Source organism: Anser anser (genome assembly GCF_964211835.1).
Source record: "Anser anser genome assembly, chromosome: 2".
Classification (NCBI taxonomy): domain Eukaryota; kingdom Metazoa; phylum Chordata; class Aves; order Anseriformes; family Anatidae; genus Anser; species Anser anser.
In genome coordinates this window covers 17,143,390-17,170,848 of record NC_139721.1, presented here as the reverse complement: position 1 = coordinate 17,170,848, position 27,459 = coordinate 17,143,390, and the positions used below count along the sequence as shown (strand labels likewise).

The following is a 27,459-nucleotide window of genomic DNA, read 5'->3' as shown; positions in this document are numbered from 1 at the left end:
CTCCATACAGAAATTTTGTGAAGAAGTAGACCTTTTTAGGGTTTGGGGGAGGTGACCACATTATGTGATAAGAAACAAAAAGTATATTAAGGATCAAAAGCTGTGAAACAAATGTTTGTACATGTCAGGAGGGTAGATATAGATATTGATGTCCAAAGGCACTCAGTGAATAAGTTGAGCCTTATGGCATGAACACACATACACACAAAATTATGCATTTACCCTTCAAACAAATACAGGAAGACAATATCTGCCAAAGTCACTGCTAACGCAGAGAATATGCAAATATGAATCTCTCATCCATTGGTCTCAAATCATTGGTCATGACATCTATTAGGCTTAGAAACAAGATAATGTTCTAATGTACCAATTCACAGGAGTTTGGTTTACTTAAAATATTATATTGTGTGGATATTCTTCTACATATTTTTAACAATTTATTGTTTTAAACTGTTCCTACATACTATCTATTGATGTTAATTGCACAGAGATTGTACGGGATAAGATCACAATCTTAGACATGATCATGGATAAACTCCCTATTAGTTTTTCTTTGCGTAAATTTTTATCAATAATTTTAAGTTATTTTCATACTGCGGTTATTTTTTAGTAACCTTGCCATTTTTGTTATTTCCACTTACAGATTGTACAACACCATATCCAAAGTTAGCTTACACACACCTAATTCTACTACCTTGCTTAAATGTCATGAAATATGTAAACTCAGACATAGTATGTCTCTTGGAACTAAAATGAGAATATGCTACACTCCAGGAAATGAATATGGTCACAGAAATTCTGTAAGATATATTGTTGATATGTATCTTTCATTCAGAGTACACTTCACATTTAAAGTATTTTTTCTAGCAACATGTGCATAAATATGCTAAATAGCATAAGCCCCTTAAAAACGTTAATTAAAAGGAAGAATTGAAAGAGCATTTTGGTCCAGGTCTCCACTGAATTCTATTTCTTACTGTATTTATGCTAGCTAGAAGTCTACTCTACCCGTACTTCAAAATAAAGTAGATTCTTTGAGACTAGTTAAAGAGAGATTGAAATCCAGCTAGGTCAAAATAATAATCCAACATAGGTCAAAGAAAAACATACAGCCAGTTTTCAACTTCTTTTCCATTGCTCTTACAGTGGAAAAAAAAAAGTTCTGGCTATTCAATTACTGACTTACATAAGTCCAGAAATGGAACCAATTTGCAAAATACACCTGAAGCTGATGGGGTCTTATAAAAATATACAGTAGCTGCATCAGAATAAATTTCAGTAAACTTATGATTATAAAATAACTTGCCTGGGTTACTATGCATTAACCCCTCTATACAAATGACGCAAATAAAGCTGAGTATGTCATTTTAAAATTCCACATAGAACTTTCACTGACAAAAGTCAACGTAAAAAAGAGTAAAATGTGCATTATTAAATTACTTCTGACAATTCTGAATGAAGACTAGGGGAGAAAACCACAAAAGTAGAAAGAAAAAAAAATCTTTGCACCTTTACCTCTAGGATTTATTTCCCTTTGGACCTATGTCACTACTAGGTAACATTTGTCTTTCTGAAACAGTAGTGGTATCTTAAAAATTAATGTTATTAACAGTTAGACTCTGTTGACTCTGTTATAAGTTTAACTGTGAATTGCTACTTATCCTGTTAAATGAAAAATTCCATAACTAAAAGTTTTAGCAGTAAGAAGAATTAAAAATCACATATATATATATTTTTTTTTTAGTGTGAATAGCAAAACTGGAGAAATCTCAATTAATTAAAACTAAAAAAAGCAAAATTGAGAATGTATACCTGCAACACTGTAAATGCCTGTCCATGATTCCCGTAAATTAAACATCTATAAAATGTCTGTGGTTATAACTACATCTGTTTCTAACGTTCCAGTTAGAAAGTTATTCATAACAAGACTGAACAAACGCAGCATACTTGTGTTGATGCTTTTGCCTTCCTAGTATTAAATTGCATATGACTGCTGTTCAGGTACATCTGATAGTGTGGTAAGCTGAGGATATGATCCAGAGGATACTTTTGGTGCTCTACAGAGTCATACTTGCTTACTGTCTTCACAGATAGTCAGATCTTGCCGTTGTCCAAAGAGAAATCCAGAGGATATTATAGTAACATAACCCAACAGTTGGACACTGTAGTTTTTAAGTTTCAGTGTGATTATAGTTTTGTGGCCATTGGAGGAGATACATTGGTAAATTCAATAGATACGTTTTTATCTTCTGTCCCTGCTACTGATCATTATGCTGAAGCATTCAAATGTTTTTGTAGTTCGGTTATTGCATTTCTCAAGGTTTCCACATTATTTGCTGCATACAATAATAATATAACTCTGCTACTTCAGATGCCCTTGAGACCTTCCATCATTATCATACATGAAAATGCATATTTTTGCTAATTTGCTAATTGCTGTCATAAGACTGATGTAAATGTTTTGTAAAATAATACCTATTCCAGTTCACATACTTAATAAAAGCAAATTAAAAATCAATAGAATAAAAGAAACAAATAAAAACGTGTTATCTACTTACTAATGCATTCAGGAAGAGGTTTGTCCCATTGGCCATTTGGCTGACAAATTAAAACTGAAGAGCCAAATAAATAATATCCGGGATTACAGTCATAAAATACCACTGTGCCATATGTGAAATTTCCATGTTCTATTTTACTCTCTCTTATGGAATTTGCAGGAATTCCAGGATCAGAACAATTCACCACTAAAAAAGAGAAAAAGCATAAACTTGAGACTTATACAAATGCAGTTTACTAAAATAGTTGGTACATGGCTTCCTATCCATCAAATAAGGAACTTTCAATGTTTTCAACGTGTTACTTTTTCTTGACAAAAACTATTGCCAACAGCTGGAAATTCGTTGGGCTAAATGGAACTAAATGTGCCTTTGGTCCAACCCTTACAACAATGCAAATTTATTTTCTTCCTGTACTAACATTTTGATGATTAAGAATATAGAAGGATTTTTGAGTCCTTAATTACTTTAGGTTTCATACATTTAAAAATAATAGAAGACTATTTTTTATTTTTTATTTTTATTTTGTCAGCTTACAGGTTTCTGGTGAGACACTACACATTACAGACACCAGTAATAATGTTCTACAAAAAGTGGGTTCTTTTTATTTTTAAATTCTGTTTTAAAACGAATGGATTTGATGCGGCGTAAAATATCAAAAAATAGCCTAATCAGCTTATTTCCTGAGTCTCTGATCCCTGTAAGTCAGTACCATATCAGACAGTTTTGCATGTTACTCTGCAGTTTCAGAACACCAAGGTGATTTATAGCAGTTAGACTGAAAATGATATTTATTAGGTACCTTTTTTTTTTTTTAAATAGTAACTTCTCAACAACAAATAGGTCTTTGGAACTTAAACTTCTGTAAACTATTTGCTGTTATCACTTAAGGTAAAGTGATCAAAAGAAAGTGGAGAACATAACTGGAAGTACAATATAGGATAAATTACTATAGATACATAACTTGAAATTATAGAATCACAGAATGGTTAAATATGGAAGGGACCTTAAAGATCATCTAGTCCAAACACCCTGCTTTGGTCAAGGACAAGTGGTTCAAAGCCCCATTCAATTCCACGTTGAACAATTCCAGGGATGGGGCATCTGCAACTTCTCTGAGCAACCTGTTCCAGTGTTTCATCGCCTTCATCATAAAAATGTCTTCCCTATGTACAATCTAAATCTATTCTCTTTCAGTTTAAAACTGTTACCCCTTGCCCTGCCTCTACAAGCCCTTGTAAAAATTTTCTCTATCTTTCTTTTATATATTGAAAGGCTGCAATAAGATTCCCATGGAGACTTCTCTTTTCCAGACAAAACAACCCTAACTCTCTCAGCCTGTATGCATAGGTACTCCAGCCCTTTGATCATCTCCTTGGCCTTCCTCTGGACCTGGAAAGACAGGTCCATATCTCGTTCTGGGGGCACTACTCCAGGTTGTGTCTCATGACGGCAGAGCAGAGGGGGACAATCACCTCCCTCAACCTGCTGGTCACACTTCTTTTGATGCAGGCTAAGATACAGTTGGCTTTCTGGTCCAAATATGACAGAAGTATTGAGAAAGTACACAAATGGAAAACAACGATAAGCAGTCAGATCAATAGAAACGAAATAAAGGAAAAAATACATTTTCCTATGCCATTTTTGAACTATGTTTGCTAAAAATGCAGTGTTATTTCTGAATTAAAAAGCCAACCAAACAAAAAACCTTCTATACGTAATTTTACTTAAGAAACTTGTATAATTACTTTACAAAATCAATAAAAACTACAGACATATAAGAAAATTTCTCTGCAAGAGTTATCACGGCAATTTTTTGAATGTCGAACAGACCTAACTGAAAAATAAAACATGATTAATGAACATAGTTATAAATGTAATATTAATAACTAAATGCCTGTTAGTAAGACTCATGATTTTTAATACATATTTTGTCTTGACAGTGCCCCTTTACCTTCAATTTATTTTCCCATCTTAATTTTCCAAGTTTGAAATCTGCAAATGCATGCTTCATACCTTTGCATATTGGAGGTGGGTGGCTCCACTGCCTATTAGCCTGACACTGTGCTTTGGTTGGTCCTTGCATAACGTACCCAGTATTACACGAGAACGTCACAATGTCATTGAAGTTAAAACCATTTCCACTTGTTCTTCCATAAATCGGACTACCAGGGTGACCACAGCTAACAGCTAGCATAACACAAAACAAAGAAAGAAAAAGCAGACAGAGCATGCTGTTATAACTTTTCATGATTTATAATTATCATTATAATCATCACATAAGAGCATTTTAAAGATTTTATATGACAGTGAGTGCTTTCCATGAAAGGTTTACATCTCTGAACTGAATAAGAATTGACATATTTTAGTAAGTATTCAAGTGTTTCTTTTCTAATCATACTTGTATGACAAAAATATTTTTATATTTTTTCCTTTTTTTTTTTTTTTGGAATTGCTCTTTATTAAGGATTATATATATAAAAAAAGAAGTTATTTCATACAATTTAATAAAATATTTACATAAACTAAATAAAATTTGCCATATAGTAATCAGAGCAAATGAAGACAATTCTTCTGAATATTCAGCAGAAAAGGAAGCACTTGATTTTCATTACATGTAGACTGGAACTGAAAGGAAATATATAATTCCGCAAAAATTATTTCTTGTAAATATGCCTTAACTAGTCATTCTTTTATCTTTCAGGCTGAAGTACTTAGTGAAGTTATAAACTTATGACTGGATATATGAAACGTTATGGACATAGTGAGTGAATATTTTCTTGTATTTTTACATAAACTGACTACAGAAGAGCTTCCTTTTTCTCTGCCCACAAGATCAGATGTAAGAAAAATCAATCACAAATTAATTTGCATAAAAATAATTTTTAAATGTATACATATTTTTCTATATTTTAACAAAATCTAATAATTGATAAAGAATATAATCATCACTATTTTAAAATGAAAAAAATAAAATAAATAAAATATTGCTGAATAAAATGCCTTTTTTATCTTTTAAGAGTTTTTCTAAATACTTCTATATTTTTTCTAAATCATTAATTAGGTCTGACAAACATACTTTCGCTTTTTCTCCTTTTAGATCAGACATGATAATACTAAAATAAACCTATTCATAGAATATAAATTAAATAAATTTTAGCAATAACAAAAAAGTGAAAATGGTCTTTAAAAACTATTACAGCATACAGACGAGTCACAGAATATTCTATGAATATAGAATGAAAATTAAATTGGTATGTTCTATTAATATGATTCTATGATTATCTTTGTATTACTGGTATCAGAAACTTTTAACATAAGGCATTGCATTTTATTATAATAGTGCACTAAACTACGAACATTTATAAAGCTGTCAGTATTGTGGTATTCAGCCACACAGAAATATTTTTCATTGTACCTAAAACAATAAAAAATACTGTTGTGAAAACAGGAGTATGAAATTTGCTTAAAGTTTTGAAGTATACTACACATGCATAAGCAGTAACAATACACAATGATATCAATGTCTCCATTGTACAAGCAAGACGGAATTTTGAATTCAAAAGTAAAAAGGTCAGAACCATTAATTTTAAACATTTAATCTCAAAAATTCAGTTAAGACTTGCGGAGGTTAAGTAGAGAGCTACGGGCTGGAACATGAGTGGTTGGAAAGCTGCCTGGCAGAGAAGGACCTGGGAATACTGGTTGATAGGCAGCTGAATATGAGCCAGCAGTGTGCTCAGGTGGCCAAGAAGGCCAACAGCATCCTGGCTTGCATAAGAAGCAGTGTGGCCAGCAGGTCTAGGGAGGTGATTGTCCCCCTGTACTCGGCTCTAGTGAGGCCGCACCTCGAGTACTGTGTTCAGTTTTGGGCCCCTCGCTACAAGAAGGACATGGAGGTACTTGAGAGAGTCCAGAGAAGGGCAACAAAGCTGGTGAGGGGTCTGGAGAACAAGTCTTACGAACAGCGGCTGAGGGAGCTGGGGTTGTTTAGCCTGGAGAAGAGGAGGCTCAGGGGAGACCTCATCGCTCTCTATAGGTACCTTAAAGGAGGCTGTAGAGAGGTGGGGGTTGGTCTATTCTCCCACGTGCCTGGTGACAGGACGAGGGGGAATGGGCTAAAGTTGTGCCAGGGGAGGTTTAGGTTGGATGTTAGGAAGAACGTCTTTACTGAAAGGGTTGTTAGGCATTGGAATAGGCTGCCCAGGGAGGTGGTTGAGTTGCCATCCCTGGAGGTCTTTAAAAGACGTTTAGATGTAGCCCTTAGTGATATGGTTTAGTGGAGGTCTTGTTAGTGTTAGGACAGAGGTTGGGCTAGATGATCTTGGAGGTCTCTTCCAACCTAGACGATTCTGTGATTTTGTGATTCTGTGATTACTAGAAAATGAAGTGGAAACAAAATTAATAAAATTATTATAGTAGTGTTAAGTATTTCTCATTCTATGTAAAACAGTAAGGAGAGTGAGCAGTAAGGGTAGTGAATTAACAGCTTGTATTACAAGAAGGTGTTCTGCAACAAGAATGAAGGCATAAAAACCGAATATTTGCAGTTGGACAAAAAAGTATTCAATACATATATTAAATAAAAGTGTATTCAATACACTAATATCATCGAAACTGAATTATTGAATCGTTATAATTCACTTGAGAATCCTTTAAGAACTCTCAAATTCTAAATGAAATACCATGTTTTCTGATTATATAACAGTCTTTTGTGTGGTATCACAGAATCACAGAATTGTAGGGGTTGGAAGGGACCTCAAGAGATCATTGGGTTCAATCCCCATGCCAAAGCAGGTTCCCTAGAGCAGGTTGCCCAGGTAGGTGTCCAGACGGGTCTTGAGTATCTCCAGAGAAGGAGACTCCAGAATCTTCCTGGGCAGCCTGTTCCAGTGCTCTGTCACCCTCACCCTGAAGAAGTTCAGATGTTGACAAACATGTTGACAGGTAGGTTGATAAACTTCTCACATAAAAGGAATCTCATTAACAAAGTAGAAAATTCATGTAAAAAAAAACAAAACAAAACACTACAACTAATAAGAGTATATTTTTTAGAAGAAGAAAAAATAGTATAAACTTGATGAAGCAATAAGCAATAATTTTAATCATCAATGCTGACAGTGTAATTCAAGAGGATCTCCTTCACTAAATACTACAGTCAAAGTAAATTTACATTAGATATTTCTAAAAGCCACTAAGGCATATAAAGCCATTTTCAAATTAGAGTATCTGAGTGCCTAAATCCCATCACTTTTTGAAGTTCATATTTACTTTTAAAGAACAGGTATTTACTTGCCAAAAGATGCAGTAATCTAGTGGAAATTTTAAGAGACAACATTAAACTTCATCTGATAGATGAATCACATATTTTATATAGCCATCTACTTCTGAGGATCTACTTCAAATCATTCTCTTTTACTAAATTCAATGATACTCCTCATCTTTTTTGACATAGACATTCCTGTAGCAGAAATCAGTATGTATTGCCACTCTTACTTACGCACACAGGATGGAAGCTGACCAGACCAGTTGTGATCCTGTTGACATATTCGTACAGAAGAACCAATCAACCGAAAACCAGGACTGCACTGGTATACAACTGTGTCTCTATACCCATAATTTTCTCCAATTACTTGACCGTTGACTATAAGATCTGGATTACCACAGTGACCAGCTAGAATTTTCAAAATAAATAATAAAAACAAGCAAAGAAAAAGATCAGTAAATATGTCAGAGAAGTTTAAAGTAAAAATTATTTTATTTTTTTCTTTAATTAAAGCAAGAAAATCTTCAAATTTTTGTATAACTTCACTCAAAGGTTTATATTTATTAACTTGGGGAAAACTACAGTATTGCACTTTACACATTTAATAAATTTGAAAAAGACAGTGAAGCAAAGATATTAAATTCCATTTATATTATCAAACCTCCTTTCTAAAATAAGTGATTCCTTTTATTAAAACCTGTAGATTTCTAAATTATTTCTACTAGTTTTATTTTGGCTAAGATTAAATTGAAATTAACATTAGGGCATTAGAAATTTAAAGAAATAAATATAAAAATACATAGATGTAAAAGTCCACATAAATACAAAAATATAAATATATATGTAATCTCCATCATAAATGTAAAACTGCATACATTATAAATGTAACCTTCTTGGCCTACCCTCTATTCCCCAAATATGAGAAATATTTTATATGAATATCACAAACACGCTTTTAACCTAAAGGAATCAGGGAAAGAATGAACCATGTGCCTTTTGTTACAATTTTTCTTAATGAACTCTGGAAAATGGGCACCACGATTCACCAAATCATGTGAAAATAGAGACCTCATAGAGAAAATGACACAGGACAAAGAACTCAAAAATAAATAAGACAAACAAGGAAAGCAAGCAGTGTTACAACTATCAGTTTAGTTTAAGTGGAAAAATATTACCAGCTACCCAAACTCCTGTTTCCCTTTTGTCATCTAGTTCTCATAAACAAATAAATAAGTATACAAATAAATAAAACTCTCAAAACAATGGAGTTGCTAGTAAGAAAATCCATTTAGAGGGAATACAGTTTGGATTGTTCTTTCCTTTGAACTTTGCAGTCTTTATAATGTAAACTCTGATGTAAACTTGTAGGGTTTTCTCACTTTTTTTGAGGGCTAGAAATTTCTTATAGGAAAAAAAAAATCTGAGATTTTCTTGCCTCAAGAACTTAAAGCTCACATAGTACTCCACTGTATGAATCATGCCAAAGTAATCAGAATTTGCAATACAGGTAGTGTCTGAACCTTCATACTGATTAAATTTGATGGGTGAAATGTGACTTCTGGATAAGGAAGTCCCCAACAAATAGGAAACTATTTGTTTGACTATTTGAAATATTTGTTTCATTTCAAATCACCATCTTGTCATGTTGGTGCGTATGGTAAGCTGTTGAGTATGTTTGCCACAGAAAGTGTCTGTAATGGTATGCAGAGTTCCTGATGAGAGAACCTTTGAGAACATAGATGAAATTTGCACAAATTTATGCAGCTGAATAAGTTCTCATGGTTGTAATAAAGTCAGAAGCTCATTAATATTTATTAAGATTTAAATAATATTTAAATTGTTAATATTAATATATACTAACATGTGAAATAAGTATTTTTATTCGTTTGCTTTATTTTCACCCTCTCCTGTTAATTGCTTTACAAGACTTCCATTTTAAACTCATTTTAATGGAGTTACGTCAAATAATTTTTGTTTCACCTCATTAACATTTTGAAATGATTTTTGAAGTGCCATCCAGTATCTTTTGATGCTTTCGTTGGTGTCTGCAAGTTTGCATCTATACAGATACATATAAAAAAGACAAAATTGGGGATTTAGAGTGTTTTTTGTTTGTTTGTTTGATTGATTGATTGATTTTAGTGATTGTGGAAAGTTTCCAAAGGTCTCAGATTACTGTTGGATCTTTGGTACCCTGGAAAAAACTAATACTGCACATGTATAATTTTCTGCACATGTACAGTTTTCTGAGAAACTGCTTTTGTTTCTGAATGAGACATACTTACTGTGCAATGGCATCAAAGATCAATTCTATTCTTTCATTTCATCTCACAGCTGAATCCCCCAAACCTTTTCCCACTTACTTGTTTGTATTATATATATGATCTTCCGTATAACTGATGTCAGTTTTGTCACACTGGTATGAAAAAGGAGTAACACCATATGATTTGACTACTGAAAAAAAAAAACTGTGCAAAACCAGAAAGGTACATTGTTTTAAATCTGTTCCCGTTTGGGAAATATATATGGGAATCATTATGGAAGAGCAATGGTTTAGTTGTGAAATTTTCTACGATGAAACTGAATAAAATCACAAAACTCATTGTTGTAATAACTAGCCTTCACTTGAAACGATCATACAGTGTGGCTAACTGTCTTTTGCAGTGAGATAGCTAAATTATTTCTCCCAAATGCAATTCAGATCTAAAACTGTTCAGGAGCTAAGGTAGATTATTTTCACTGGGGACTGAATGTAAATACCACAAACTGGTATTTAAATCTGCCAGGAAAAACAAAACAAAACAAAACAAAACAAAACAAAAAGAACACCTACAGCAGAAAACTGAAAAAAAAATGCAAAAAGGTAAGGAAGTAGAAAGTAAGGGACTGCTGAGAGAAAACCAAGAGTACTGCTGGGAGAAAAAAGGTTTAAAAAGTGAACAACAGTGAACAAGTGAACAAGTGTTGCCTCCTTTTTTTTTATATATATATATATATTTATTTTTTATTTTATTTTTTTAATTTAGTGAGTCTAAGCATGACTACTTTTTTCAGCAAGTAAAAGTAGAAAAGCTCTGAGGTAAATGCTAAAAAAAAAACCAAAAAACTTTATGGCTATGAGGAGAAAGAAAAAAATAGAAGTAGGAAAAAAAATCTATTTTTTATTACTTTTTTTTTTCAGTAGCTGAAAACAAATACCATAATTTATTCACAAGTTGTACAGAAATGTATTTCTCAGATCATAACAATACCTGTTCTGTAGATCTTCCTGCTGTATTTTATCTCCTTGCCCCTACATCCTCCCTCACAGTGTTCCCTCGGGCCAATTTTCTTTCCTTCTTGCTTGATGCCCGCCTAAGAATTCTATAGCTCCTTTGCTGTTTATCTTTCATTCTCTGCACCTTCCAACATTTTCTTTTTCAGCCTTCTTAAACAAATATGTCTTCTGACTTGTCATTATCTGAACTCATCACTTATGTCCCATTCTTAATTTGAATTAATTATTGAGGGAACAAGAATTGAACTGAAGTTTTCTTTCCAGAAGTCTCATTCATGCAAAATAACGTACCACAACAGGCAGTGTTGCTGCAACAGCAATTATTTTAGTCATTACTGTCTCCCTTTTATAAACAATCTGTCACTAGCATTTATTTTTACAAAATGCTTTCTTTTTTTTTTTTGCATGCTATATATGCTGTATGCTATATTCTACTTCTGCAATCAAAACTTTCATCCATCCTATCTTCAATTTGCCATCATCAAAGCTTTGAAGATATACCTTTGAAGATTTACTGTAGTCACATTAAATTGATGCAATAATTTCAATGAATCTTTTAGATTCTTTTTTTTTTTTCCCTTCCAGTAAAAAAAAAAAAAAAAATTAAAATGCATTTTCTATACTTATTGTTACTGGATACTAGCATATATGAACTTGATTATATATATTGATTTTAAAGTTAAGGTATAAAGTTATTTAGGTGAATGTGTAAAACATGAAATTTTCCAAGATGCTATGATGCTATTTATAAATAGAATATAGTTTGGCTTTTTGTTTAGATTTATTTTTCTCAAGTGAAAAATTTTGAATTTCTGAAAACTTGAACAGCAATAAACACAAACATTTAACATACATATCAGTTGAATTAGAAAGACTAAATTAAATAGAAAATCTATGTTCACAGACACTCTTTTATATGTTCATGCCCACACAAATGACAAGAGCCAATATGTCTTTCATATTGCCTTCTAAAATCAGAATACTGTCATCACTTTGATTTCTACAGAAACTAAAATACTAGTTGTATATAGAGTAAAAATCAATGTCTTTACAATTAACACTGTAAGTTCAAGGTACAGTTGGTGATAATGAATTAAAAAGAAGGCCTATAATTGTTTCACTGAGATCACATGTTCACTTTATTCATGAACAATTCATGGACTGGTATCTGAGCATTTAAAAAAAAAAATGAAGATGCCTAAATATGTACCACTAAGGGGTTTTCAAAATCTATACATAACATTGGGAAAGTGATTTTCTGTCAGAAATAAGGATGCAGTGCTCTTGTCCATGTTTCCACATGCTTATCCTTTTTTTTTTTTTTTTTTTCCCATCTTTTGCAAGTATACAGATTAATTCTATAACATATCCACTGAGTTCAGGTACACTATGCAGTTATTTTACTAAGGATAAGTATTAAAGCCAACAGATCTGTAATCCATATGTCTTGCTGTGTATGCACAGGTCTATGGAGCCATATGCAGCAGTCCAATGACACAGGCAAAGGGATTCAAATGGGATTCAAACTGTGGAAAGGTTAGCACAGTTAATCTTTTGATAAGAAAAACAGCAACACTTTTTTTTTTAATTTAGAACTCTCTTCAATGCTTGAAAGGCTAAGAGACACGTTAGAGAAAGAGACATGTTAACTAACCTTGCTTACTTTTATCTGATAGATATAAAGAAAATAGGCATGTTTTGACAGTTGTACCCATACCTAAACATCTGGTCTCAATTCCACTCCAGAGTCCAGAAGACAGACATTCCCTTACAGCAGAGCCAACTAACATGTATCCTGAGTCACAAGTAAATATAGCTGTAGATCCATATGTGATTTGAGTTCCAATCTTATTTCCATTTGGAGGTGTAGGAAGTTCCCCACAAGAAATAACTTTATGGTAAAAACAGAACAGAACAGAAATGTGTATCTGAGTATCACAAACTCACATCCAATAATATGCAATATTTATCAACCAGCTAAATAAATATTGCAATATGAAGTATTCTGTCTGTATACAAAGATTACTATTTCCTCACAAAAATACTTGAAAATAATAATTAAAAAACAATAAAATTGTCTCTGTAAAGTTAAAAACAAACACTGTTTGGAACATTATTAATAATTGCTATTTAACTACCTTGGTTAAAGGTTAGGGTTAGTGACAAATTTTTCTGATTAAGTGATCTCAATTTCAAATTAGTTAATTGTTAATTAAGCCGAATAAAATATTTTTATCTGCAATCTACACAGCAAATATAGATGAAGCATGTACTCACTTTGGCAGTAAGGTCGCTCATTTCTCCAGCTCCAGGTTCCGTTAGCAAGACACTCAATAGATGCCGGTCCCAAACCATAATACCCTGGGTCACAGCTGAAAACTACTTTTGTTTTATACTCATAATGTGAACCATTCACTATTTTCCATCTTCCATGTTCCAGTGTAAAAGAATTGATGCTTGGACATGTAACAACTTCCAAAATATCAAAAACACAGTTATTTGTGGTTTAGTACAGACAATTTTCAAAAACATGTACTATTAATTTAGAAATATATTTTAAACCCAGTGATATGATGTTTGAAGAATAAGGCTGTATTTGAAATTGCATGTGTTTAAGTAGGTAACACTCTCATTTAATTAACAACAATCAATGGCCCAGACAGATCAGTGACTGGTGTAGGCAAAGCGATGTAATTGGTGTAGATAATATAGCTCCATACATTGAAGTAATTCACTGTAGATTCATAGTCAGATATCAGAATCTTTACTAAAATGCTAGCTAAATGTAAATACAGGACTCATTTTCTACCCAGATACATTATATGAGACCTTAAAGACTTGGAGAGGCTGCACAATGGTGACAGGTAAAATAATATTCATATCCAGAACGGGTTTTCAGCAGCAACACATCTTTATCTCATGCCCTAATTCAAAATGTACTTCCTTTGGAAACAAACATCCTTCTACAACCCTGATCTAACTGAAGAAAGTTAGTAAGCATAATATGTTCCCTGTGATCAAATGAAAATGTCACAGAAGAAAATCTTTACTGGATATTGCTTTCTTCCTCTCAATTCACATTACTTTTTTAAACAAAGGAAAAGGCATAAGGGAATACCTACAAGGCACAGTAGGAATGCCTACAAGAAAAAAAAAAAAAAGGAAAATCCTTGAAAATTATCTTGGGTATGTTTTCTTTCCTTTCCAGTTCATTGGGTGAAATAATCCAAATTTTAATATGCATCTGGCACTGTGACATTTCTGTATCAGCCTTACAGTCACCTGGGTTATCATACCCCATTTATAAATTTGAAGTTATCTGCCTCTCTTTGGAACTGAGCAGGCATTTTCTCTTCAGTGATGTTTCCCAGAGTTTAGATAGTGTCGGGTTATAATGATAGGCTGGATATAAATAATCAGCAATAATTTCAAATAATACCAGACAGACTTTGGAATTCTGAACTGTTAATTTTTAACAGTATATGAACTGTGCAGATTTCATTGCATATTGAATTTTGCATAAACCTTTGCAACCATTACCTTTGATTTAGCTGAAAATTAATTTTCAGCTTGAATGTATTCTGTAATCTGTAGTGTATTTCTTCTGCTATCACTGAATGTTTCGGAATATATATCAGATATATATACTTCAAATATATACTTCGCAGTAATTTAGTATCAACAATTACACACAACTTAAAGTTTCCTGAAGCTGAAAGTTTAAATAATATAAAGTTTTCTACTTTGGATAAATAAACAAAATGTACAGTCACATTCTTACTCACTAGAGATTTTTTACATGTTACCTACCTACACAGCGAGGTGTTTTATTGTGATTGCTCCAGGTACCATCTGGCTGGCAGGATGCTGTAGTAAGTTCCTTGGATGATAGTCTATACCCATCGTTGCAAAAGTAAGTAACACGGGTGCCAACCAAGTAATCTGTAGTTAATATCCCACCATTCACTGGAGATTTAGGAATTCCACAAGATATTGCTGATTAAAGAGAAAGCCATAGTAATTGTATCTGTTCTTCACTATAAACAGCCTTTCTCAGAGGGATTATGTACTGTAACATCAACAGTTGTAAATTCATACAAATGGCTTTTTAACTCATTAATGTTTGTTTTAAGGCTACAAATAAATTCTATTAAAATTTTAGGGAATTAAATCTCAGAAAGTTTTTGTCTTTTGATGGACTAGATAAACAAAAAAAGTCCTTTCCAAACCAAACCATTCTATGATCCTAGGTTTCTACGAAAAAGAAAAAAAAATAATACATGGTTCGTAACCCTGCAGTTACTCATTCAAAATGCAGAAGACAATAAAAGAAGATGAAATAAAAAATATCTGGAAAAGGCATGACCATCATGGCTGAATGAATAAAGCACCAGATTGAGACATTGGAAACCTAGTTTGTACTTTGGGTTTCTTCCATCACATGACCTGTGTGACCTCTGGCAACAGTAATATTAACTTTCAACATTCTATTCTTCCTCCTGTAAAGGAGAAAAGCAAAGGAAGTAGCCCTAGAAATAGCCCTAAACAATAACAAAAACTGAGTCTTTTCCACATTTTAACACTACACATATAATGCAAGTCAGATCCCTAAAACAGAGCTTTGGCACTTAATTTTTAAGTACTTTACTTTAAAGTGGAATCTTGAACAGTAAGAGACCACCTATCCCTCCCGTGCAGAGCTATGTAGAATTAAGCCTCTCAATGCATAAATAGTATATAGAAAAAAAAAAAGTGATCAGTTGTTGTCCCTTTTGTGAGCTGGTCTGGTATAAGACAAATCTGCTTCATAAGCAATGTAACAGTATGGCTCTGTACCACAGCTAATAATCACAGCTGAGACACAGGTAAAGCACTAATGCTATTACAGTTTGCAGAACATACATGATAAGATCAGTGAAAAAAATATGCTTGAATTTCCATGAAAAGAAACTGTGAATTCTGTGTAAAGTTAAACTACAGGACATGCGGTACTGAAAAGTTGTCAGAAAACTACAATTAATTTGCTCATTACCTTGTCTAGGCAACCATAAAAACATATACTTTATGGCTGTCTACTGGCAACTAGAAACATACATCTTTAGAAGAAAATAAGAAAACCAAGATTAGGAGATAGTCAAGGCCCTGAGAGTCAGTGAATTCAATCTACAAGCGGGTATGAAGACATGACCCGGAAGAATCAAAACTGACAAGTTAATTAAATATATGGTCCATCTTCCACTTCTTACAAAACATCTGACAGAGTTCTATTATTTCACCTGATTCCACCAAAGAAAGAAACAGAGCCCTCATGACACTAAAATGCAAATGTACATATATATCAAATTCCTCAACAGCTTGGATTGCAGCACCAAACATTAGGTAGACCCATCTATGCAAAGAAGAAGATAGCCAAAAGCTGGTATAAAAACAAACAAACAAACAAGCTGGTATAACCAATTGTTTCCAATATAGCTCATCTCTTTAAAATCAGTTGATGGAGATTTTCACTGACCAAGCTAGCCCTGTCCTTCAAAACCACAGGTAATGATAAACAGAAGTTTCAGAGTTGGAGTTGCCAGAAACAAGTCCATTGCCAGTTGCATCAAGGACAGCTTTCAGTAGGGTATAAAAACTAATATCCAACATCCTCCCCTAAAAAAACAACAACAACACAACAGCTGCTGCTTATGAACCTGACATCTAAAACATGTCACAGCACTGCTCGTTCACGTACTATAGATTTTTTTCTTCCTGCAATCAGAAAAATATATATTTTTTGTATCTATCTGAGATGCTTTATATCTAACATAGAGATTAATAACTCCTTCAGTATTCAAAGATCTCCATTAGTATCTTACTTGACAAATTTTGAGTCCTATCATCCATATTAACAGAATCAATCTTGTGGCATAAGGAAAATATATCCTTCCCTTAATCTTAAAGTTTTAAGGAACAGGTTTCATGTCAGCACACTGAATCTTTGATAACAGCCGTTTATACAAATGAATAAATAAATAAATAAATAAAAATAGAACTACCAAGGAATCATTCAGCAACATTTTTCAGTTTTCAGCAGTTATGAGGTGCATTTTACTTGCGTGGAACTTGCACAGAAACTGGCTTTTAGTTAAGGGAAAAAACTTGAAAAGCTCAACACAAGTTACTGACACATCTGAAAACAGAATTAAACTGAAAACAGGATTAAAAAATACAGTTATGGAATATCAAAAATGCCCAAAACACAGATCTATCACTGAAATGTTTCATGATTATACGTCAGCTTGGGCAGTAAAAACTACATTTTTGCAGATCAACATTATAATTGTAATCACATCGGAAACGCTAACACCTATTCTTTTTTGTGAACTTCTGAACACTGTTCCAACTGCAAAGATCTACATATGCAACACATGGAAGACCTCAACTTTATGAGTTCTTGAAGATCAACACAATTCTAAAGACTTAGCTGAAATAAGAAATTCAGAAATTATTTTTGGACTTGGATAAAGCTCTTAAATATCCTTTATTAAATGTCAAGTCACAATTAAAAGTTTCTGTAATGATAATTTCTGAAACACAAATCTGACTTTTCACCCTTTAAAAGACCTTTGATTGTTCATTTGCTCTGTGATGTTTAAGAACTACACTTAACAGATACAGCTTGAATGTTTAATATCTAAAAGTTAGAACAGTAAATGTTTTTACTTAATTTGTATTGTTATTATTATGCAATTTAGAGTTTGAAGCAGTTTCCTTTTACTTCTTTCTATGGCAGAAGAATGGTGCTTTTGTATTAACTTTGAAATTTCTTTGAAATCTTTCAGGTAATTGCTGAAGTTTTGCTTGAGGCTTTTCTTTTTGATTCCTCACTTCTGCTTTGAAAGTTTTCTACTGACATATATTTGGTTTTGTACATAATGTAAAAAAGTTTTCACCCACGAAAATCTGTATCTGGAAAGTTCCATAGGACAAGATTTCAAGAATGGGTGGTATTATCTATTTAGAGGTTCAGAGATCAAGATTTCTGTTCATATAAGTATAAAAATGAGAACATAAGAAAATGCTCTAACATTATTTATGAATTTGAAAAGAATAAAAAGCAGTAATGGAAAAGGCTGCTGGCATTCGTTAGTGACAGGAAAGAGTTCAGTAGTGACTAATTGTACAGATGAAAAATGAAAAATATAAAGAAAACTCATTAACTTAAATACAGTCAAGAAGTATTCTGCAGGCAGCAAAAAATATTGGTCAAGGAATGGACTTAGTATAAAAAATAAATACATTAAATAAATAAATAATTGTGCTGATTGCAGAGGTAAAGAATTCACAAATTTTAGATTTCTCCTTTCCTACAGAATGATGCCAGTAACTTCTACTGTGATTTGACTAGTAATCTTCATTTAGGAGACAGAAAATAAATAGATTAAAATGTGATGTATTGGTAACAAAGAAATTGCAAATAACTTTTTGTTGTTGTTCTTGTTGTTTTTTGTCTTTGCACTACTATGTAAAAAAGAATGTCTGAAACATTTTATGCTGTGCTAAATGGTCACTTGTGGCAATCCCAGTTTAGGTGAAGAACTGATTAAACTGGCTTTGCTAGCTAGACTGTGTTGGGAGAAATAGGTTAAAAGTAGAAGATTGGCAAGGAGGATGGGATCAGAATGGACAACTGGCGAGGAGGATTGTAAATACGCTTAAGTGACCTTGCAGCTGGGAATACATAAAGTCTGGGGAGCAGCAATGTAGAAAAACATATAAATTATGTCTGCTGCTCTTTGTGTGTTTGACAAGTAGCACATCTGTGCATAGATAACATAGGTGTTTGGTGGACTTCGAGGTGCTCTCTCTGATGTGCTTGAGTTTCCGGAATTGGTACAGAGAAAATCAAAGCACAGTGAGAATCACAGCATGGTGGTAAAAACTGCACCTGCGAAAACTTTTGATAAAAACAAGTGAAATCAGCAGGCCGGTGATCTTCTATCATGGACCCTGTTTAGTGGTTGCTGCATTCCTGCTTGTGTGCCTGTGCTCATGTTCCTCTGCTTAGGTGTTGTTTCAGGGATCCCCTGATTAGTGAGGTAACAAGAATAAATCTACTCTTTACATTTTAACTGTGAGTCTGTGGTTGTTCCTGTTGCCTGCCTGTGCTGACTCACACACACCGTAAATGTAAATGTGAAGTAGAAGGCAGGGCTCTGACTTTGTCATCTGATATTACCTGGCAAAATAGGTGGTAAATTGTGGAGAACAAAACCTGACAGCAGACAAAAGCTGACTGACAGTTATTATGGGTAGTAAAACAATGATCATCCTCTATAACAAGATGATGTAAAAAGCACTAGCTCATGCTTAAAAGAGAACTACTTTTGCTGAAGTTGTATTCCTTAGTAGTGGAGGCAAATGTGGAATGGCAAATGGCTAATCCCTTCTGTACAGTAAATATCCTCTGTTAAAGAACATTATGTATTACAGTATTATGTAACACCGTATTTACATACGGTGTTCTCAAAATTTTAATGAAAGGGTTCATATCATAAACCTGTATCATCCAGGTATGGGGATAATTTTCACCTCAACAAAGCAAGGGGAAGTTTAGATGCATGAGTGATGCATGGAATCATCTTACTTCTGAGGGTTTTCACAGTAGTAAGGTTGATTCTGAAGAGTTTGCTGTTGTGAATTGCAAGCCACATATCATGCCACAACCATATTTAGCACGCAGGGACTTGTTGGAAGACTTGAATGACATCCATATAATTTATCAAGTTAACTTTCATCATATGCATAATTATAATTAGCTGTTATTCAATTAATACATATATTAAATGATTATCAGTTCAAACAGTCGACACCAACAATCTTTCTGTTTGATCAGACAGCATGACATCTGATATGTTTTAAAACAAAACACACACAAACAACAACAACAACAGCAAAAAACAGTAGAACTTTCCAAATTATTTGAGATATCTAGTTAACAATCTGATCAGGTTCTACAAATAACTGCCACAAAAGCAGTCCTTATGTCAACTTATGAGCAGAAAAAGAATGATATGCAGCAAATGCACCACAAGTACCACAGTTTTGAAAAATACAGGCATACTTGCAGTTCAAAGACTTATTGTCAAAAAACACTTGTGGGAAATTAGCTTGGAACATTCATACAGAATTTATCTCCACTGCTCAACAGGAACAAAATGTATGCAAGCATCTAATCAAAACACTAAGCTGGGATGTCCTAATGAAGGATCTGTTACTACCATGAACATATAATTTGTGAAATCTAACTGAATATAAACTGGTGTTTTCACTAGCTTATGTAAGAGTATAATGCAAATTCCTTGATATATGAAGTTCTGAACAAAAGTTATAAAACACAGCTGCATTTTTTCATGGAAAAAAATCATTCTAATACTTCACTGAAGAGTGAGATATGTAAGTTACCAGAACAATAACATTCTTCAGGAAAGGAATAATTAGAATACAATTGTGATGGACATCAAATAACCATTTTCTTTTTCTTGTTAAGGAAAACATGTTTTGCTTTTATAATGCATAAGGGACTAAATACAAAACTGTGAGGAGGGGCCTGGAGTACAACAGTAGATAGCTTGAAACATAAAACATCAGTTAATCTGATTAATTCTGTTTTAAATTTCAGTGTAAATCCTGAAAGATTAGAATGGCATTAAAGGTAATGATTTCTTTTTCTCCAGTTTCCTGTTCTTGGAAATGGAGCAAGTTTCAGGTCTTTCTTTTTTCTTTTTTTTTTTTTTTTTAAATAGTGCTTGGATCATGATAAAGTGGCAATTAAAGTAAAATTTAAAATCATAAATTTAAAGTAGAACCTAAACAAAAATAAATAAATGAACTTTACTAAGCATTCATGAACTTTTGAATAATTTCAACTTCAACTTTATAGTTTTTTTTTGTCCTCATAATGATATACACTATTTTTAGTATCTGCCCACCTTAATGAATTCTGTTAAAATACCATTTCCTAAAAATGCATTTGTTTTTGAACAGTTTATTAGATAGAAGCATTTTGGTGCAGAGGCATGACCATTAAACGATTACCTCCTATTCATTTTAAGTCAGAAAATTGATTATTTATGCTAGAAAAAATAAAATAAAGTTAATTAGGGTATATTATCTTATAATTAAATAGTTTACCTTGACAAGCTGGGACTGGAACATCCCATGAGTAATAACCATACGGAGACTTCCTGCATACAGCAGTACTTTTCCCAACGAGTCGAAAACCTCGATCACAAGCCCAGCGAACCATACTATTGAGCTGTCCACCTGTCTGACTGACAATGAAACCATGTGGAGGGGACTCTGGAGTACTACAGTAGAGAGCTTTAAACATAAATATTAAATAAATAAAAAAATACATTTAGGATCCAGGTGGCAATCTTGACAAATTCTTATGGAATTCAGTGTACTTCTGATAACAATACGAGAAAATATCAGTAGAAGTTGTATTTCATGTCCTGATCACACATGCATCAAGCAATTTCACTAAGTGTAAAGGTAAAAGAATATTACATATTGCAAGAATATCACAATATTACTGAAGAATAGGGCCTTGTAAGGGCTTCAGGGTTTAGTAGCCTGAGATACTGATCACACACACACACTGATATATAAAGACAGCTCACTTCTATAACTCCTCTTTTACTTACCATCTTCTTTTTAAATCAAGTAAACCATAGAAATTTATTTACGATGAAATTTATTGCAATTATATATGTGTCTGTAGTATACAAAATTTTTGGAAGAAGAAAATATCAAGTGCATACTACACATAATTATTTACAAATTATTTTTTCCTTTTGGTCCTAAATAAGTTAGTTTCAAGTTCTGTGATACAATGAAATGAAGTGAATTAGTGAAAGCTAAAACAGATTTTAATCGTATTTATGAGTGCCACTATAAATCCACGGGAAAAAAACAAAAACAAAAACAAAAAACCTTAGAGAAGCCTTATTTGGATGTTATACAAATAAAATAAAAATCCAGAAGCATGTATAAGAACAAAAATATCTTTGAGAAATACAGTTGTTTTAATGCAAAAGGATTTTTGTACATTAAATCTGCATGACATTAAGGATTGCTTAATTATCATGATGTCATTATGCTTGCATTTCTTTTAAATCCCTTGTCCATTAAGTTCATGAGAACAAAGTCACCTGGTTTTGGCTACCTTGCCAAAAAACTCCAACAGAAGAAACTTACAGCCTGGTAGCCAGTTTAAGATAAATGTTGTTTGTTTAAGCATTTAACTTAGTCTCCAATCTTTTTCGTCAAGGAGGAGGCAAGATGTTAGCTAAGATTGTTTTTCCCCAGTTTGTAGCACAGAAAATAAGTTGGAAGTTGGTTTCCAAGTGCTCCCTTCATGCTTTGAAGAAATACTGGTAACTAGAAAGAAACCATTCCATTCCTCAGGCAAATACAGAGTTGATGCTTCACTTTCTCTTTAAGCCTTTCCACGTCCTATGACTTACTTCAGGGCAATGGTTTTCTCAGGCAAAGGCATCCTTTGATCAGGATGGAGTCATATGGCTGTTCACTTACTCTTTATTAAAGCTAGCAGCAGAACATGAATCGTATCTTTCAGAGCACATACTATGAAAACATTTTCTTCTTACACTACACTGCTCCTGCCTTATACTCTTAGAAGAAGCAGAGATACAAACACATCTACTCTTTTAGTATATAAGAAAATACACTGGTATTTTCTGAGTGTTATGGTAAATATTACTTAATACTTCCTGTCAACAGTTTTCTTACTGCCACTAAAGTTTTAAGATCTTTCTCCTCATACTCTTTTATTGGATCCAACGGGTACTATAGACAATGAAAATAAGTACAGTGTAATATTTTCTGTCTAGCCAGCAGTGAATTTTATCTAATTACACAGCAAATATTTTACCTCTGAGAAAACTGTCCTCTCTAAAGGGAGAGATGACACTAATACTGTTTTACAGACTATTGTGCTGTCTAATTATTTTCCTGCGTTAGTGAAGTAGTCAAAAATTGAGTGAGGAAAAACAAACAAAAAAATCAGACCGAAGAATTTCATATCTATTCTCTATTTCTTCACTTTGTAAAGTGAAATTGTATCATGACATCATGGCACCAACTTCTTTAGTATTGGCAATGAAACTGTTCTAAAGGTACTATCCCCAGGTCCTTTAATTCTGTGTATTTCACATCTTTGGTCAATAAATAAATAAATAATACAGATTTTGTATAATTGTTGCAAATAGTAAAAAAACTCCTCTAGCTTGATTGATGAAAATTATTAATCTGTAAAAATGGTATTACATAATAGTTCTATAAAAGCAATTATATAAAAATCACTCTTTGCTAAGTACCATCTTCATGTTAATTTGAATTAATAACGCATACAATGTTGGCTTTTTATATCTGTATGCTGCTTTTGTTGACCCTTGAATTAAAGGGTATAACCCACCAGAGTCCCATATTTTCCCAGATTACAGCTGTTCACTACTGCCTTGTTGCCACCTTTTCCTCTGTCCCACCAAATGCATTAATGTTGAATTGCATAAAGATCCAGGATGAAGGACAAAGGCACACAAGTGCCAATAAATGACACGTAAGAAGGAGGAAGCTGATTCTTTCAGCTTTAGTACTGCCTTAAACCATGTAAAAGTTCTGTGAAACATTTGCTTAAATCTCGATAGAGCGCATGTGATGCATACATCCTATTTAGGGTATATGTTTTTTTTGTTGTTGTTTTGTTCTTTCCCCTCATGAAATCAGTATCACCAGGTTCACATATAAAACAGATTGGATTTCTTTTTAGTCTGGGCAATTAATGTCACAAAATACAGCTTATATTACTCTTTTCACATAAATAAATATGGTCTATAATGAAAATTATTATACACATTATTAAAAATCTGATTTACATACCTATATATCTTATCCTGAATCCTTTTTTATTGGTGCCATGATCTGCTGACCACCGGAGAAATACCTCATGGCCATTGCTGGTTATGTTGAGAGAAGATGAATAGTCCCCACTGAGAGAAATGAGCAATGGGCTATGACTATTTGGTCCTTGATACAAGGAAGAAAAAATAAACAAACAAAGGAGATGCAAAGTTTTAAATCACATACAATAAATTGTGTTAATATAATTAATATACAAAGAAAATATCCTCCGTGCAAATGGTAAATTAATCTGATTTAGGAATGGAAATTTACATGTTGTATATATGTATTATATACTACATGGTACCTATTTGTTGTGAAAAAAAATGTATTTCTAAACATAACTAATGCAGCATTGTTTTTAAACACAACATAATCCAACAATTCCTTTTAGAAAAACAAATCCAAATAATTGCTTAAGTTTTTTTTTTAATACTTAACTAATTTATAGTTAATAATAAACAATGAATAAATTAAATTCATTAATAAATTAATAAATTTATAGTTAATAAACAGTGATTTGTGAGTTGCAGCACACATGTAAAATAAAAATACATTATATAGAAAATGTATCATACAAAATTGTGTATACCATCAAACACCTCGAGAATATCAAATTCCTTTTCTGTTTGGAAGAATTCGAAGAACATGCTGATATTATAACCCTTTTCCACAGAAATGGTCCATGCACACATCTGGAGATTTGGGTAGCTGTCAGGATAGCCAGGGCTCAGTATTACTCCTGTTGAATCCAGACGTATTTCATTGGCTGGACAGAGCACTGTGAAACAGATTGATAAAAAATCTAAAGCACTCTATTTTTGTTTCATGTTAATTGCAAGATTTTCCTTAGTTTAAAAGATCTGCATTATTTATTTTATTTTCCCAAATATGGAAAGACTGAAAACATTTCAAACACATAGCTAGTTAGTAGAAAACAAAACAACAACAACAACAAAAACACACACACACACACAAAACAACAGAACAACAGAAGTAATATATATCTTGAAAATAACCTCTGCAACCTTCAGTAGTTATTAATTCATGGTATCTTTCTTCTTTCAGTTTCTAGAAGGTATATGTTTAAGTACTAAATTGTTTCATTGTTCAAAAAAAAATAGATTTTTCTTCATCAGATTACTATTACTGTCAGCAATAATTCCATGTAAAGTCTTGCACTTCAAATAAAACTTGAAGACATTGTGATTTTTGGTTGTCAAATTCTGAAGAAAGTTTAATCAATTCCTCCCACAATCTGTCTGTATAAAAGAAAGCAGCACCTAAATTTTGAGATCCTCAATCAAGCTCCAAGAATGCTGATGTAGATAAACCACACAATGTAGCACTATTCAGACATTCTGCCTTTCATGTAGAAAATAAAAGACACTTCAGATTGACATTTTTGTTACTCACTAGCACTAGACAAAAAGATGATCTGTGCTAATCCAGCTACTTAGTTTTAAGGTCCATAGAAATCGCAGAAAATGCTAAATTATTGCCTTTACATGCAACAAAAATTACTTGAAGTTCTATTTTTCATTCTCCATGCTGTAGTCCCATTTCTTTCCTATCTCTTACCAAATAAAACAGCAAGGAAGGGTTATTATAATCACAGACTAAGATGTTGATGTTATATTCCTGAATGAGTTACGGAATCTCATGCTAACTCTCCTTTTTAAAACTGGTACAACAGTGCACCATAAAATTAATGATGAGAAAATAAATATCAAAGGGGAAAAAAAAATAACCCTGACATATATATTTCTTTTAGCTCCATATAACTTATAATCCTTCAGTTCTTTGATAACCAATGTGTAACTGTGTTATTTATGTTATGTTCATATTGAATCTATATCTGCAGACCACTTCCTTTTCTATTAGATCTTTGTACGAGAAATCTTTGGTTACACATTCATATTTCTAGTACAGTGAACTCTGAAGTTCAGACAACCTGAAACTTTCTTTCTTTTAACCCAGAGACAGATCATCTCCCTGATAAGTAGGTATAAGTCAGCTGATGAAGAAATTCCAAAATATAAAGTTTTTAATTTCTGACAGCTCTTATCTCAAATTCAACTCTAAGAAACAACAACAACAAAAAGGAATGTGATTTACCCTGGTCTCTTGATGGGAGAGGCTGGACCCCACAAAATGAAAATGTGCCCTACAGGGATGAAAAATAACACTTGCTCCATCCCTGATGACGTCTTCAGTGGGTATTGCCTACCTAAACTTCACCTTACTCGAAATAATTATTTTTATTTAATTTTATTTTTTTTAATTTTTATTTATTATATTTTTTTTCTTAGTTTCCACATCATATTCTGAATTTATTCATCTTCCAGCTATAGATTTGCTTGAAAATGCATTGCAACTCTGGGTATTCTTAACTGTCACAGTTTCAAAAGGGAGAGAGGATGTGAGCATAGTAAATGCTAGTGTTTAAATTAATTAACATCATTATTTAAAGGATCTATTGAAATTGAGAAAAATGGGGTTTAAAAGCATGATGTACAGAATTTGAATTAATCCAGATTCATTAGGTCTACATAGAATAACAATCTCATTAAAGAAAAATATTTGATGTTACCATTGGAACTTTTTTTCAAGAACCAGTTTTGCTTTAGGATATATGGACAAGTGACCTACAGGTTATTCAGAACTGAACACTGACTGTTTAACAGGATCTTTAAAATCTGGCTTTAATATTCACAACTAACACTTACATGAAAGTGAGTTAGTACTGAGCTCCTGTAGTTAACAACAGCATAATAGGATCTTAGATTGGCTTATTAAATATGAAAATAATTTTTTTATGGAAAAAAGTAATTGGACTGTGACAAAAAATGTAAGTCACAGGAAAGCAGAAAAAAAAAACAGAGAGAGAATGATCTTCTTTCATAGATAAAACTCATGTTAAGAGAAATTAATATGTCCATATATTTTAAATACCAATCTATTACTTTCAAAATTACCAATCAATTGCTAAGATAAAATAAATAAATAAATAAAATGTTTCTCATGTTTCTGTGTTTGCCTCAGTTAATCAAGAAGAGATTGAATAAGACCTTTATTCCACATAGGAATAACCAAAACTCTCATGCTTAGAATCTGGCTCTCAAACCACAGTGCTGGGCAAGTGGTAATTTATACTTTATCTGAAGGAAATGGAAGAATTGATCCCGTCAAGCTTTAAATGTACATACACACACACATGCTGAGGGAGAGAGAGAAAAATAGCCAGAAAGGCAACATAGTCATATGGCTGAACTAGCTTATTTACCACTAGTTTTTCTATCTTTGCATGGTTCTGCTTTGCATACTCGCTTCAGTTTCAGAATCCCCTTCTAAATATTGCTCATGAATTTTGTAGAGACCTAATTCCATAC

At 32.8% G+C, this 27,459-nt stretch overlaps 1 protein-coding gene across 5 annotated transcripts in view; it reads right to left on the bottom strand.

Moving 5' to 3' along the window:
* CSMD3 (CUB and Sushi multiple domains 3) overlaps positions 1 to 27,459 on the bottom strand; it is a 1,012,063-nt gene that overhangs the window by 62,936 nt on the left and 921,668 nt on the right. For all 5 annotated transcript variants that reach the window (XM_083827432.1, XM_083827428.1, XM_083827429.1 and 2 more), the window contains 9 exons: positions 24,660 to 24,848; positions 24,047 to 24,193; positions 21,275 to 21,463; positions 14,909 to 15,094; positions 13,376 to 13,570; positions 12,816 to 12,989; positions 8,056 to 8,229; positions 4,572 to 4,745; positions 2,559 to 2,744 (listed from right to left, as the gene is read on the bottom strand). In XM_083827432.1, coding sequence (XP_083683558.1) covers positions 2,559 to 2,744; positions 4,572 to 4,745; positions 8,056 to 8,229; positions 12,816 to 12,989; positions 13,376 to 13,570; positions 14,909 to 15,094; positions 21,275 to 21,463; positions 24,047 to 24,193; positions 24,660 to 24,848 — 1,614 coding nt within the window. The remainder of the gene's footprint in view (positions 1 to 2,558; positions 2,745 to 4,571; positions 4,746 to 8,055; positions 8,230 to 12,815; positions 12,990 to 13,375; positions 13,571 to 14,908; positions 15,095 to 21,274; positions 21,464 to 24,046; positions 24,194 to 24,659; positions 24,849 to 27,459) is intronic.